This window comes from Rhodamnia argentea, chromosome 11, assembly GCF_020921035.1.
Source record: "Rhodamnia argentea isolate NSW1041297 chromosome 11, ASM2092103v1, whole genome shotgun sequence".
Lineage (NCBI taxonomy): Eukaryota > Viridiplantae > Streptophyta > Magnoliopsida > Myrtales > Myrtaceae > Rhodamnia > Rhodamnia argentea.
In genome coordinates, this window is record NC_063160.1 from 4,341,384 (window position 1) to 4,355,964 (window position 14,581).

Genomic DNA, 14,581 nt, shown 5'->3' on the forward strand with positions numbered 1-14,581 from the left:
GCAGAATTTAGCTCATTAAGGTCTTGTTTGACAAATGTGAATAATAAGTATTGAAAATTTAAGTATCGAACTTTTGAGTGTCCTAGATTCCAAAAAAAACCTTTTTAGTGTCCAGCTTTGACCAAAAAGGCAAAAATAAAAATATTAAGATTCCGTTTGGGACCTAGTGGGTCTCCATATGGGCTTTTGTCTACCCCTCATCATGGTCTGTTTGCTCCCGCTAGCTTAGTCTGGATCCATAGAAGGATTGAGGCAAGAAATGTCCGATATAACAGCAGGGAATGGAAAAATTACCAAAAAACTCCCACACCTATTGCAATTATGCAAATTCAATTATAATTTTTTTTTTTTTGCTAATTGAGTTCTAAATCTTTTACAATTATACTAATTCGGTCCATTTGGCAAATCAGTCTTAGCATTACAAATTTTTAATAACAATTTGTATTTTTTAAATAATTGTCTTTTTTTTTTGTTTGGGCCGGCAATTGCCACCCATCAACCGAGGGCTGAAGGTTGCAGGCCCAAACCAAAAGAAAAGAAAAAGGAAAGAAAAGAAAATTAGAAAAAATTATTTAAAAGAATAAAAAATTTAAAAAATTATTCAAAATTTGCCACGTCAACGCCAACTAGCCAAATGGACTGAATTGGTATCATTGTAAAAGATTTAAGACTCAATTGATAAAAGAAAAAAAAAGGACTAAATTGACACAATTGTAATAGATTTGAATTTTTTTGGTAATTATCCCTAAAGGAATTGCCAGCTCGGATGACCACGATAATAGTGTTTTCATTACGAGACTCGTGATCTTAAAACTACAGTGCCTCTAGCTTGGTAGTGCAGAAGATTACAGTGAGAAATGCAAATGCTAAAGGTATAAGTGTTTTTGCTTAGGAATCACATGTCAACAACTTTTCCTCCCTAATTTTCCGAAATACAAAAGATGATCTTCGAGCCAAAAATTTCAGGTATTACCAATATTCGTAAGTCATACATGATCGATAAAGCTCTCATGTTCATTTTGGTAGGGAAAATATGCTTGGACATTCACCAACTAGAATAATTCGGACTTTGATTGCACGCTTGGGCAACTAGCTCACTTTTGAATTCAGTACTTCTGTGGTGGCAGCTTCCCATCCGAGGTTTTCCTTTTTTTTTTGGGGGGCGGAATTAGAGGTCTTCTCTTATCCAACAGAGATTTAGTGACTAATACACAACAGTAGAATTCGACCCTACAGTAACAAGGTAGGAAATCAGCTAAAGAAACTATACGCATCAGAAAGTAATGCCCAGAATCTGTAAAGAAGAGACGGGAAAAAAAAGCGAGTTTCTCTACATGGATCAAACATGCAATGGTCTCAAGTGATTATTCTTTACTATGATACTCTAAGAATATGTGCTTATTGTTGGATGAAGCAACAGAGTCAAGAGGACAAAAGAATTACCATGGTATTAGCTTGTCGGCAACAGTCAGCAGCGAACCAAAGCAACCAACAGTAGAACTTCAATCTAACTGGTGCTTCTGATGAGTGGAACTTTTACTGGGAGATGCCGGAACTGAACCATCTTTGTTCTTCTTGGCATTTAAATCTATTAAACCTGCGTTAGTCGGAGGAATCACCTCTTCCTCAATAGGGAGTGTTCTCTTTCCCCCTTCTAATGCAACACCGAGAACTATATTGTCTTCCAAACCAGGCCTTGAGACAGGCGGCTGTGAGACCATCTTCTTGCTTTCAAGGTTTGATTGAGGAGCTGTCCCGGCTTCTTTATCAGTGTCAGCTCCTAAAGTGGGAACAGAAGAAGACATGGCCTCACTCTTTTGTAAGCTTTTCGCGGGATGGACAACATTAGATTGCTCGCCATCGCTAACTTCTTCAGCGAGTTTATTACGAATTGAGTCCATCTGTTTAGCTTCAACACTAGGAGTAGCAACCTGAGCATTCAGCCTTGAGACGGGCTTTGACACTGCCTTACTCTTCACGTTCTCCCCTATTTTTTCATCAGAAGCAGGTGTGCTTTTGTTCTTCTTATTCTCCTTGGACTCGATGTTTCCCCCAGATTTGTTCTTGGTATCAAATTTAAGGTCGGCAGTCGGCACATCTTTGACTTTTGAGTCGGATGTCTGTGTGTTTCCAGCCTTAGAATCTGCAGTGGTGTCCGGTGTTGGCTGAGTGAATTTCTTACCACCTTGCTCCCCAGCAGGTGTTCGAGTGGCACGAGCTTTTGTTTTATCCTCTCCATTGATCTTGTATAGGGGTTCAATTAACAAGGGACGGTTAGGCACCACTCCACCTTGAGGGAAGCCTGCATCTGAGAATGGTACATTTTCCAGATCGTTGTCACTATATACTCTCTGCATTGTGCGAATTGGTGTGGCAAGTCGGGCCCGGTGATGGCTTATTACTCTAAGTAAATCTAACAATATGGCTTCCTGTTTATCAGAGATCATCCAAGTATTTGCATTAGTATTTCAACAACAATTATTGTTGAGCTCCATTAAAGATGCATGTGGCGAATAAGTCGAACAACACCAAGTGCAACCGGCATGATAATTGTAAAATGAATTCAGATGATATGGCTAGACCCTGTCAAACAAAAGCAATTCTGCTTACAAGACAATGCTTATGAGAGGTTTAACTAGCAATGTAGACCCCATTAAAATGATGCTCATCGCAAATTGAGTGTTCTTCATGGCAATTATTTATAAATAAATCACTAAAGAAAAAGGAAATCCAAATACATAATTTTTCTCAAGTAACTACCATAACATGTCTGCTTTTGTTTTTTCAAGACCCGCTATGACCCCTATAGGATTATTTCATTTTGGACAAGCTCTCCAACCTTTGACGGATACCCGCATGTACCGACAGATTTCATAAGTTGACTTGCTATGTTCACAGTAGCATTTCTGGTTCGCTTAAACTAACAAAGACAGCTAGTAAGCAATAAGGATGTCTTATAGTTATCTCCAACGAAGAAATAACAGTGAAATTGCAACATTCTTGTTTTAATTTATCCAAAACTCAACAACTTTCAGTCATTCACCCTTGATAGTTTAGGTATATCTTTAACTTTATCGAACAACACCTACCAATTCCAATTGTACTTGCACGCAAAAAAGGTAAGAGCAAACATATCAAAAGCAGCCATCAAATGACTTTTCAAACTTGTTTACAAAGTATTGAGAATCCAACCGTTTTTACAAGATTCTCTCTAGTGCTTATGATGAAGTCATAGAATTGCAAAAGATGCTGCTACTCAAGTCATTTTCTCCCATATCTGGATCTTGTGAGCCTGTTAAAATTTATTCTATTCAAATATGCAACAAGCCAAGTCCTAAGTAAACATCAATTTCTTTATTGCGTCATATAGCGCACGAGAATTCGGGTCCAACCAAAAGGCAAACAACCTTGTGGTGCTCTTCTGTTTTGAGTGGTTGTGTGCGTGCCTGTGGGTTTCTTTTGGGGCCGGGAGGGGGTGTTAGGAAGAAGAACGAAATCCTGTCCCAATGTAACTCCTAAGAAAAATTGTCTAATCTGTGGTTATATTAAACTTTTGAATTTCCTAGTACTTAACAGTAGGTTCATTATGGTTTTTCTTCTCACAGGTGTCTGACCACTGCAAATGGTCAAGCTTATAATTTTTGCCAGAACTGACAACATATTCAGCTGTTTCTGTTTCCACTACAGCTCATAGACAAGGTTAAGCTATTATAGAATGTTACATACAGAGAGAAGTCATCTCACCTTGACACAGAGATACTCTTCATAATGTGACGTCTTCACAAAGCAGGATACTAAGATCTGTAAAAGGAATTTTACTTGAATAAGACAAAGCTTTGCTTATATAGTCATGTTTGGCAATGTATGCTCTCTCATAAGCCAGGTAAAGAACAGACTACAAGAATTGAAAAAACACAACTTCACAGTTCACACTGCACTTAGGCATTGAAGATAATGGAAGTATTCTAGTAAAGTTATTCACATTGATTGCAGATTCTCAGTAATCAGATAAACCTTATTAACCTATTAAAGAAAAGCATCAATTATAAGTTTGGGCTAATAGTTGCAGCTCTACTAGAATTCGCAGATAGGGATCACCATAAATTCATTAGAGAAAATATCACGGAAGTCATTATCAACACATAGCATTTATAGTCTTGGCAGTAAAGACACATCACATACCAACAGAGCCTGATTTTCAGGATTAATATTGTCCAAGAATACTCTTCTATGCAACCTCTGCTGCTCAACTTGAGGATTTTTTGCCAATACTTTGCGCATGTCAGCAACAATATTCTGCGAAAGGAAGAACCTAAAGTTGGTAAGAAAAGCATATTACTTCTGTAATCTGGCGGGACATAGAAGTCAACTGCTATTTAGGGAAGAACTCACGTGGATTTTGCTGACATCCAAGTGACTGATTGCTAGATGAGTTTTAATCCGCCAATGAGTTTTTTGGCTCAGGTTCCTAACAACATTCATGGTGAACTTGTGATTTGGAATATGAACTGCTTCACGGTCTTCACCTCTCACGATTGTTGGGGACCACCATCCCACATGCTGCCCAGAGAGAAACACAAATAAGTATGAGCTCATTCTTTTCACTACACATCTATTTGAATCACTTTATTAACGTAGTGTGGCGAGAAATCCTTATAAGGTCAATTGCATTTATAACAAAATATATTTATAGTATACTTTTTTTACTCTTGCTCTTCAATAATTCATTATAGAGACAGACCTCAACAGTACCAGAAACGTCATAGCCTTCTATCCTTGTCTGAATCCACTCATTCACAATGAAAGGACGAGTTGCATGAAGCATTGCACTAGAGAGGAAGTTAGTGAATATCTGACAAGAACAAAACGGAGTTACTTCTGGTTATCAAAACACGGCAACAAAAGAAATTCAAGGATATTAAATAAGTAGGCACATGCCTCACGTCCTGCAAGAGTCAGTAATACTGTCCCAAGACCTCCAGCAGTAAGCCATTTTTGGGTAGAGAACCCTAGCAGCTCCATGAATAATGAAACAGCTGCAACCCATACTGCAGTATATACAGCTCTCCCCGCAAATTGAAAACCCATCTATTCAAAGGAGATAAAAAAACACTAATATGAAGTTTCTGGATGGTAATTTTAATGTGGTTCATGAAATTTTTTTGAGCAAAAGTGAGAAAGAGAAAAACTAAAGCAAGAGGTGGACAGCTCTAGTTCCTCTTGAACTGATATAACAAATTCCAGCCACCTTTCTCCGAGCTCCTAGCTTAATGCTTTCAACATTCATGCTTCAAAAAATCCTCTACTCACAAGTAGTACATTGGACAGAGATGGGAGATAATTCTAGGTATATATTGTTTAGCTATTAACCCTCCGTCATAATATGGCATGGATTACAAGAACTGGAGTCCTCATCAAGTTCCTAATCAACGCATCTCAAGCTTTTAGCTCAAACAAGTGGCTTGAATATGAGCTGTTTAAATTAGATTACAAATCAAATATCAATATTTGAACCAAATAATCCCAGCCAAAGCCATCAAGTAGATCATCAATATTTTTGAAAGTTGACACACTGACCTGAGAGTATCGCATCTTCTCTTACATCCAGAATTGCTTTCTTTGAAGCAAATAAATCTAGTATCAATGTTCTTACTAAGAATTATTTTATCTTCTTGTTTCACTCACGAGAGGGAATCAGAAGAAAATGCAAGTGGGTTTGCAACTTCCACGAATTGGAATATCTATTGTTGCCAGTCTACTACTGAACCTAATCAAGTAGGGTATCTAGAGATACATAAAAGATGTTGAGGAAGGAGAAATACAAACTGAAACTACTTGACATATGTTAAGACTACACTAAAAAGAATATGACATGTCAGCTACAATATTAATCAGACAGTCAAGACAATCCAACAGTGTTAGCATATACTGCAAGCTCATGTTGCTTATACAGATGTTAATTAATTTTGCAGAGCATTACAAGAAGACATTATACATACATTTCTTGCATCACTAGGATCATTTTTATCCATGAGAAACTTCTGTGTCTGTTGAATCACGCTGCAACAAAAGTTCATCTATACATTAGTCATTAGGGGAAAATCTAGAGGGACTTGAAGCTACAAAGAATTAATGTCATGAAAGGCCAAGAACACACACACCACCACTGGCAAACAGTTTCTTCAGTATGCTCAAAGTCAATAAACAAGTTTCAACCAACTCGAGTAGAGAAATAAGGATGGGAAAAAGATCCACCTTGACAAACAATAGGCTAGAGCTAGCACTGTTGACAATGACCTCACAAAGTTCAGAAGCCGTTGCTTAATGACTTGGGTTGCTTCTGTTGGTAATACGACTGGATCCAACGCTCTGAAACAGTCATTGTCGGTGCAATTACAGATGAATGAAAACTAACCCATGCAAAGAAAATGCCTCTCTCCGCTTGGATTAAAACATATCATAATGGTCACCTGCTGAGAATTGTTGCACCAATCCAAAGTACCAAAGGCTGAAGATAGGAAGTTGTCACATAGTATGTGTTGCTCTTTTTCCAATTATTGTCATTCTTCTGAGGTCAAGAAAAGAACTTCAAATATTAGATGTGTATGAGTCAAGCTGAAAGTAAGAGGACATAAAGACAAGAGTTTCAGTCAAAAGTACATGAAGTAGTAATCGTCGGCTCTGGCGCATAAGCGGACCAAGCCCCCACAAAGCAAAGACAACAACGCTGATAGCAGCAACCAACTTTAATGTAACAGGACTACTTTGTATAACACTGAATGGCCTGCAACAAACATCTATCGACCAAAGTTAACAGCAGTTTAGTATTTCTCGTCTGAAAGGACAAAATTGAAAGAAAGGAAGAAGCCAACTTTCTAGAAACAACAATATGGAACACTATGGAAGATAAAATGCTAAAGAAGAACCTATAAAAAGTAGATTAAATAAGATAAGAGCATAATGAAATGTAATGTGATGTTGACACAATTTATAATTCTCAAAAAAATGAAAAGATACATTTTGGATGCAAGTACAAGAGATCCATATAAACATTTTCCAATAGTAAGATGCTATAGCCTAATGAACTTCATTCTCAACAGCAACCATTCAAGCATCTCAAGTTGAAGGCAGTGTTTTCACAATCGGACTGCTGAGAGAACAGCCAACTGACTTGTTGTGGTTCAAGAATCTTTTTTTGTTTTTCCTTCTCATTAGTAAAGACATTAACTTTGTGTTGGCTTGATGCTTACAAACACAGAGAGCCCATTGTTGCGGCTTACATGTCCCCAGTTCGAAACCTCAATAGACAGAGGCATATGAGAGGTTGTTATTCCAAGGAAAGACAAGCCGTTCGAAACCGAGGTCATTGCCAGTTCAAGTCTCTGGATGAACCAGATCAATGCCGTTTCCAATCCAGTTTTGGACCCCAAACAGTCACAAGTACCAAAATGGACCGGGCCGTAAACTGTTCTCAGTCAATCAGTTGAACCGGCAAGTACAATCAGATTTTAAAAGCACCGGTGAACAATTAACCCCATTGAGAAGACTGCACAGGAAGATGAATTCTATAGATGAAGAAACCATGAAAATATATTGCTCATAGTCTCAACCCAAGTTCTGGACAGTCATATGTGCTGCAATACATGTTGAAAGATCAGGGGAAATATAGGTGAGCACAGAGCAGTTAGGTTCAGTCTGGATGCCGGTCTTAACCAAATTTATGGTTCGAAGGAAAAATGAAACTAGACCAAAACCTAGTTATCATTTGGAACCAAACCATTTTTTTGACTTCTGTGCTCCTCTTTCTTTGGGTACATTCATGAGCATAACTTTACTAAACTAGTTTCAAAAGAGAAGTAATTTCATGAACAAACCAAACATCACACTCATCACAAATCACAGACAGAAAGTGAAAACATAAGCTACTCTATGTCATAAAAGATAGCCCATTTAATAAAGATTTTAATAGGTAATAAGGTTTGGTTTGGTTCCAAAAAGTCAACCCCAAACTGAACTTCGAAAAATATTTTGGTTTGGTTTGGGAACCACTCTAAATAAAAAAAAGGATCTGCTGAACTGAACCAAAACGTAATAATGGTTCAGTTCAGTTTGGTTCTCAACAGTTTAAGCTGTTATTCACACCAAAGTAGAAGTACACTTGAGGCGGTACCAAAAACCCTTCGGGAATCTGGAATATGGTTGTAACATGTTGGCTGACATGGCATTATTTGTCAAAAGTAGCTATACATGAGAAGCAATTGATTCCAGTCCTTCATATCATTGAATATCAGACCAATGCTTCGGAGATTAAAATTGATGTTATGCCTTGGAGATACTCTATACTCTATTAACATCAAACCAAAATCAGTTTGATCGCTGCAGGGCATGAAGAGACCCAGCGATACAGCTGAGTAACTAGTTCTGCTGAAATACCAAGGAGTAGTCGTGTGTTAGGAACTTGATTAAGAATTGCTGTTCAACCATGGGCAAAGTGCTATACACCTCTCATTCTGGTGATGCAACGGGTTTAAGTACAATGGTCGTTATATTACAAGGTAAAAAATTGGGCATCCAAAAGAGTATCAAATTAAAAGGACTACATTGCGACAGAACTTAAGATAGACATCACTTGTAAAAGGATTTTTTTTTTTTTTTTTTGGGGGGGGTGGGGGTTGTGTGTGTGGGTGGGTGTGAGTTTTTTGGTGGTTAGGGGGTAGAGGAAGAGACCATCAGAAACATGTATGACAAGTTCATATACATCAAGTGAGATTACCTGGACAATGCCGCAGCTGCAGTCTTCACTAGCAAATTTTCATGCAAATTGCTTGGACCTAAAAAACAATAGCATTTAAACGCATTGTATGTATTTTGTACAGTATATACTGGGGCATATAAACTTCGAGATTGAGCCGTACTCCAAAATTCCTGCCAGTCAAGCCATTTAAAGAAAATTAAATTTTAACTCAAAATCAGCAGTAATTCAACTTAGATACATGAGCACAGCTCATATAGCTCTATGATTGACAAAAGACAAAATTCTGCCGCAAAATGGTTAAGATGTAAGACTCAAAAACCCTCAATTGAAGCTCCTCTAGCAATAGCTTTCGGAAAGTATCTACCCCGAGAAAGCAAAGATTACCTCTTGTTAATATGATAACCAACTAGCTGTACAGCACCGCAATTTAGAAGACAGAAGAAATGATTCGAGTCCCTTGTTTAAAGATTGAGGAAGCTCCATAGAGGTCGCTACTAAGTAGCCTTCATGGTAGTAATAAAAAAAGGTAGCCCTCGTGGTAAAGCAGTGTAACTAGATGAAAAGAGGCACACAAGAAGTAAATGGAAATAACGGAATTGACTACTCTCTGTCATTTCATGTTTGCAGGATGTAGAGAGCTGCAACATGCTACAGATTAGAACACTGCTGTGTAGTGTCAACAGGTACTATGCCATTATCATGCTACTGCTTACAAGACTGAAATATGTAGGAAACAAAATGATGAAGAATTAGAATGCAATAGCATGGAAAAATTTAGCTGAGCCATTTATCTGGTATCCCTATATTGTTAAGCTCCTTCCATTAAGTTGTGGCCCCTTTAAGTTCTTTTATCATACTGTTCAAATCTCTCTTTTTTATTTTTTCTCTAAGCTTATCCTTGATAAAAAGGCATATAACACTGAATTTAATTTAAGAACATTTATGGGCGGGCATCCAAAACATGTAATTACTCGTATTATCCAGTATAATCTCTGTACCACTGCCATAGAAACTAAGAAAATGCACTCTATAATCAACAGAAATTTCAATCAGATCCAAAGTCACTTACCGAGGAACGTGATGACAAAGAGAGACTCCCTATGCACAAGTTGCCTCGTCCGCCAAAGCTCTAGAGTGGGGAAACAAAGAGATAAGTGAAGATTATCAAAACAACCCACCGTAGAAAAATAAACACGGGTTCGAAATTACAGGTTATGTACCTTCAACAAAGAATTGCGGCCCCTATCCTTGGGAAGTCCCAAATTATGGGACAAGTACATGGATCCGGCCAGAGACATGTTCAGCTGCAGTCAACTGATGGCTAGAACTACCAACAAAAATTTACAAGCTGCAAACAAGTAGTAGAGAAATCTTCAGGCACCGAAACGTACTGGAAAAGAAAGGAAAGGGTAATGACCCCACAAAAACAAGCACGTTGCCGAGAATCAACCCTTCTGCTGCAGTCAACCTCAACCATCAACAAACAGTTCTGACAAGCCGATATTCTCCACAAGGATGACAAATTTAAGAACAACAACAACACAAACACAACAGGGTAAAAGACTCATTCCACATATCGAAGCTGAAAGCCCATTTCAAAAGGTAAGCATCGGTCCGCCGAAACTAGACCCTGGTCAGCATCAAACGTCGGTAAGAAACCGACAAACTCGTCGCGAGAACGACGGAAGAATCGATCACGAAATTGAATCCGCCAAAAAGCATGAAGCAAGAAACTAGAAGCGTCGTGATCGCAAGGAAAAGGGGACGATCATACGATTGGCAAATGATTCTACGCAAACAAAGCGAGCCGATTACCGGAACGAAAAGCCGGCGGCGGCGGAGACCAAGCGGCGAGTTCGAAGATTCCGGAGGAAGCTTCGATGGCGTCTTCTGCAAGCTCTGAAGGCTTGAGCTCGGGGGGGGGAGAGAGAGAGAGAGAGAGAGGTGCGCGGGCGTTTTTTTTTCCCTTTTTCTTCCTTTTTTGGTTTTTATATTTTTCGTTTAGAAATGAAAATGAGGGAAATTGTGAAGCGGTTATTCGATTGGGCCCCGCATCTCTGTGCCGGATTTGTCGCCACGTGTCCTGCTTTGATTAACGGATACCTGAATGGCTGAAGTGGGACGGAACAGCTATACGGTCATGTTAAATCGGGTTCTCGGATCCTAAATGTTGGAGCCGGATCTCAAATTTCGGGGCAGATTCGTGTTTCTAGATTTGAAAAATCCTATTAAAGCTTGAGACGTGGTTGAAAATTGACAATTGGACATCTTTACCTGATTAAAAATAACTGGTTGGGTAAAAATGAAGTCCTGATTTAATCTTCCAACATTCTAATACTATATACTTCATTGGATTTTAACTAACGACTAAACCGTGAAAATATAGATGGCGGCCAACCGTAGGACTTTTCAAAATTCGAATTCGGGGACCTCATGCTTAGATTTCGCGTAAAAATTTTGTGTGGTCAATACCAATACCAACGGTAGAGTAAACGTAAAGGGGAAATACAGGTGAGCATGGCGCAGTTTGGTTCAATCTGGGTGCTAGATCGGACCAAACCGCGTCAATACTGTTCGAAGAAAAAATGAAGTTAGACTAAACCTAGTTATTGTTTGGAACCAAACCAATTTTTTTTACTTCTATGCTCCTCTTTCTTTGGGTTAAGCTTTCATGAAGAAACCAAACATTATACTCATCGCAAATCACAGACAGAAAGTGACAACATAAGCTACTTTATATCATAAAAGCCAGCCCACTTTACAAAGATTTTAACGGGTAATAAGGTTTGGTTTGGTTCCAAAAAGTCGACCCGAAAATAAACTGCGAAACGTGGTTGGTTTGGTTTGGGAACCATCCTAAATGAAAAAAGGCCTGCTGAACTGAACCAGAACCTGAGGAAAAAAAAAAAAACTGAACCGGAGCATAATAAATGTTTGGTTCAGTTTGGTCCTCGACGGTTTAATTTGTGTTTCACGCCAAACTCGACGTACGTTTGCGGCGGTAACAAAAACCCTTCGGGATATGTAATATGATTGCTGTTGAAGTTTGTTTGCAAAACAAACAAGGAAAGTGCCTTTTTTTCTAATCCTACGTAAGATGGAAGCGAGAGTACAAGTCACTTTATTAGTTAGAAGGCCACTATAGTATTTTAAAATAGAGAAATGGGCAAGTGGGCTAGACTCTACCATATTCGCGTGCAGGAGAATTGCAATTTTTTAGACGAGGCAAGTTTATTTCAAACACGAAGTGGTGTGTCCGAAATTAATTGCTATTTGGACACGAACAGTTGTGTTTTTTTTTTTTTTTTTTGTCGGAGAACAAACAAAATCTCTTAATATATAATAGCCTTAGTTAGACAGCTTTTCATATTTTTTTGAAATATGAAAAGCTGTCTATCTAAGGCTATTATATATTAAGAGATTTTGTTTATTCTTAGAACAAGGACTTCAGTTTTCGTTTTTTTTCAAAAGATACACGGTTATTGTTTCCAATTGTTTCCCTTGAGAAATCTTGGAAAAATATGAGAATTACTATATGCTATTCTCATTGAGACTTTGTTGTATCCCGGAGAATATTTGCCGAAACCATTAGAAACGTTGTGGGATAAATAAATCCTTAAAAGAGTGCCATCATGACTCAAAGTTTGATTCTATTGCTCATTTCAATCATATTTTCCAATAGTTGCAACATGTTGGCTGTCATGGCATTAGTTGTCAAAAGTAGCTATGCATGAGAACGAATTGATTTTAATCCTTCATAGCATTGAATATCAGACTAATGCTTTGGACATTCAAATTGGAGTCATGCCTTAGAGATTATGCTCTTTTCTCTGCTAACATGAAACCAAAATCAGTTTGATGGCTAAGCAGGGCATGAAGAACATCAGTGATACTGCTGATAAACTAGTTCTGCAGAAATACCAAGGAGCAGCTGTGTGTCAGGAGCTTGATAAAGAGTTGTTGTTTAACCACGGGCAAAGTGCTATGCAGCACTCATGCTGGTGATGCCATAGGTTATGTGTTCAGGGAGATCTATGTTAAGTACGATGGACTACATTGTGACAGAATATAACATAGACATCACTTGGAAAAGAAAGGTGGGCGGGTGGGGGTGTACGTGTGTTTCTGGTGGTTGGGGCTAGAGGAAGAGACCATCGAAAACATGAGATGACAAGTTCATATACATCACGAGAGATTACCTGGACAATGCCGCAGCTGCAGTATTCAGTAGTGAATTTTCTTGCAAATTCCTTGGACCTAAAAAAGAATAGCATTTAAAAGCACTGTATGTATTTTGTGCAGCACATACCGGAGCATATATACTTCGAGGTTGAGCCGTATTCCAAAATTCATGCCAGTCAAGCCATTTAAAGAAAATCGACTGTTAATTCAAATCAGCAGTTATTCAACTTAGATTCTCAACATGAGAACAAGTTAATATATCTCTACGATTGACAAAAGATAAAATTTTGCCGCAAAATGGTTTAAGATGTAAGACACAAAAGTCCTCAATTGAAGCTCCTCTAGCAATAGCTCTCAGAAAGTGTCTAACTTGAGAAAGCGAAGATCACCCCTTGCTAAGATGATAACCAACTAGCTGTACAGTACTGGAATGTAGAACGGAAGAAATAATTCAAGGTGCTTGTTCAAAGATTTGAGGATGCTCCATGGCATTTCAGTATGATAGTTCACTACTAAGTAGCCCGCGCGGTACTAATTGAGAAAAGGTCACCCTCATGGTAAAGCAGTGTAACTAGATGAAAAGAGGTACCAGAAGCAAACTGAAATAACAGAATTGACTACTGTCATTTCATGTTTCCAGGATGTAGAGAGCTGCAAAATGCTACACGTTAGAACACTGCTGTGTATTGTCAACCGGTTCTATGCCATTATCAGTGCTACTGCCTACAAGACTGAAAAACGTCGGAAACAAAGTGACCAAAAATTAAATGTGCTAGCATGGAAAAATTTAGCTGAGCCATTTATACAGTACGTGCATATTGTTAAGCTCCTGCCATTAAGTGGTTGTCACCCCTCTAAGTTCTTTTATCGTACTGTTCTAATCTCTCCTTTTGATTTGTTCTCTAAGCTTATTCTTGATAAACAGTTGATTAAAAGAAAGCCTCGGTCAATAAGCTCGATGAAATGTGAATTCATGTAATCGTAGCCTTGTGCAACCCATTTCAGCCCCTACATACAATAATTTCACATGAATACTACTGAATTTTATCCCGCAAATTTCCTGTACCACTGCCACAGAACTAAGAAAATGCGCTCTATGATCAACAGAAGTTTCCATTAAAATCCAAAGTCACTTACCGAAGAACGTGATGACAAGGAGAGACACCCTATGCACAAGTTGCCTCTTCCACCTCAGCTCTGGAATGGGGAAACATAGAGATAATTGAAGATTACCAGAACAACCCGCCGCAGAAAAATAAACACGGGTCACAAATTACACGTTATGTACCTTCAACAAATAATTGCGGCCCCTGTCCTTGGGAAGTCCCAAATTATGGGAGAAGTACATGGAGCCAGCCAGAGGCATTCTCAGTTACAGTCAACTGATGGCTAGAACTACCGACAAAAACATCATAAGCTGCAAACTAGTAATAGAGAAATGTTCAGGCACTGAAAAAAAAAGGAAATGTAAGGACCCCACAAAAACATGCATGCAGCAGAGAATCAACCCTTCGGCCTCAGTCAACCTCAACCATCAACAAAAAGTACTGAAAAGCTGATATTCTCAAGAAAGACGAAAAAACAGAAAAGGGATAACAGATTCAGTCCACACATATAAGCTGAAGCTCGTTTCAAAGGAAAAGC

General features: G+C 38.5%; 1 protein-coding gene across 8 annotated transcripts; it reads right to left on the bottom strand.

Annotated features, from left to right (window-relative positions):
• Positions 1–1,276: 1,276 nt before the first annotated feature.
• LOC115739396 (mechanosensitive ion channel protein 2, chloroplastic-like) lies at positions 1,277–14,318 on the bottom strand. Of its 8 annotated transcripts, XM_030672458.2 has the most exons (15): positions 10,571–10,706; positions 9,976–10,103; positions 9,825–9,884; positions 8,916–8,925; positions 8,774–8,831; positions 6,661–6,784; positions 6,471–6,568; positions 6,256–6,369; positions 6,000–6,060; positions 4,939–5,088; positions 4,742–4,852; positions 4,393–4,560; positions 4,183–4,296; positions 3,745–3,801; positions 1,277–2,429 (listed from the first exon to the last, which is right to left on the bottom strand). In XM_030672458.2, exons 2-15 carry the CDS (start codon positions 10,051–10,053, stop codon positions 1,503–1,505), a joined length of 2,130 nt encoding a protein of 709 aa, XP_030528318.1. In that variant the 5' UTR covers positions 10,054–10,103; positions 10,571–10,706; the 3' UTR covers positions 1,277–1,502. The 8 variants fall into 8 exon arrangements, with proteins under 8 accessions (XP_030528318.1, XP_030528319.1, XP_048128327.1 ...); XM_030672459.2 differs by lacking the exons at positions 9,976–10,103; positions 10,571–10,706 and adding an exon at positions 14,226–14,318; XM_048272370.1 differs by having other exon boundaries at positions 6,471–6,565; positions 8,774–8,925.
• Positions 14,319–14,581: the final 263 nt, after the last annotated feature.

Coding starts and splice junctions, on each gene's coding strand:
- LOC115739396 (XM_030672457.2), bottom strand. CDS start 14,303: ATGCCTCTGGCTGGCTCCATGTACTTCTCCCATAATTTGGGACTTCCC. Junction 6,785..8,773: donor GCAGCTGCGGCATTGTCCAG/GTAATCTCACTT, acceptor TGTTTGTTGCAG/GCCATTCAGTGTTATACAAA. Junction 4,853..4,938: donor TGACTCTTGCAGGACGTGAG/GCATGTGCCTAC, acceptor TGTTCTTGTCAG/ATATTCACTAACTTCCTCTC.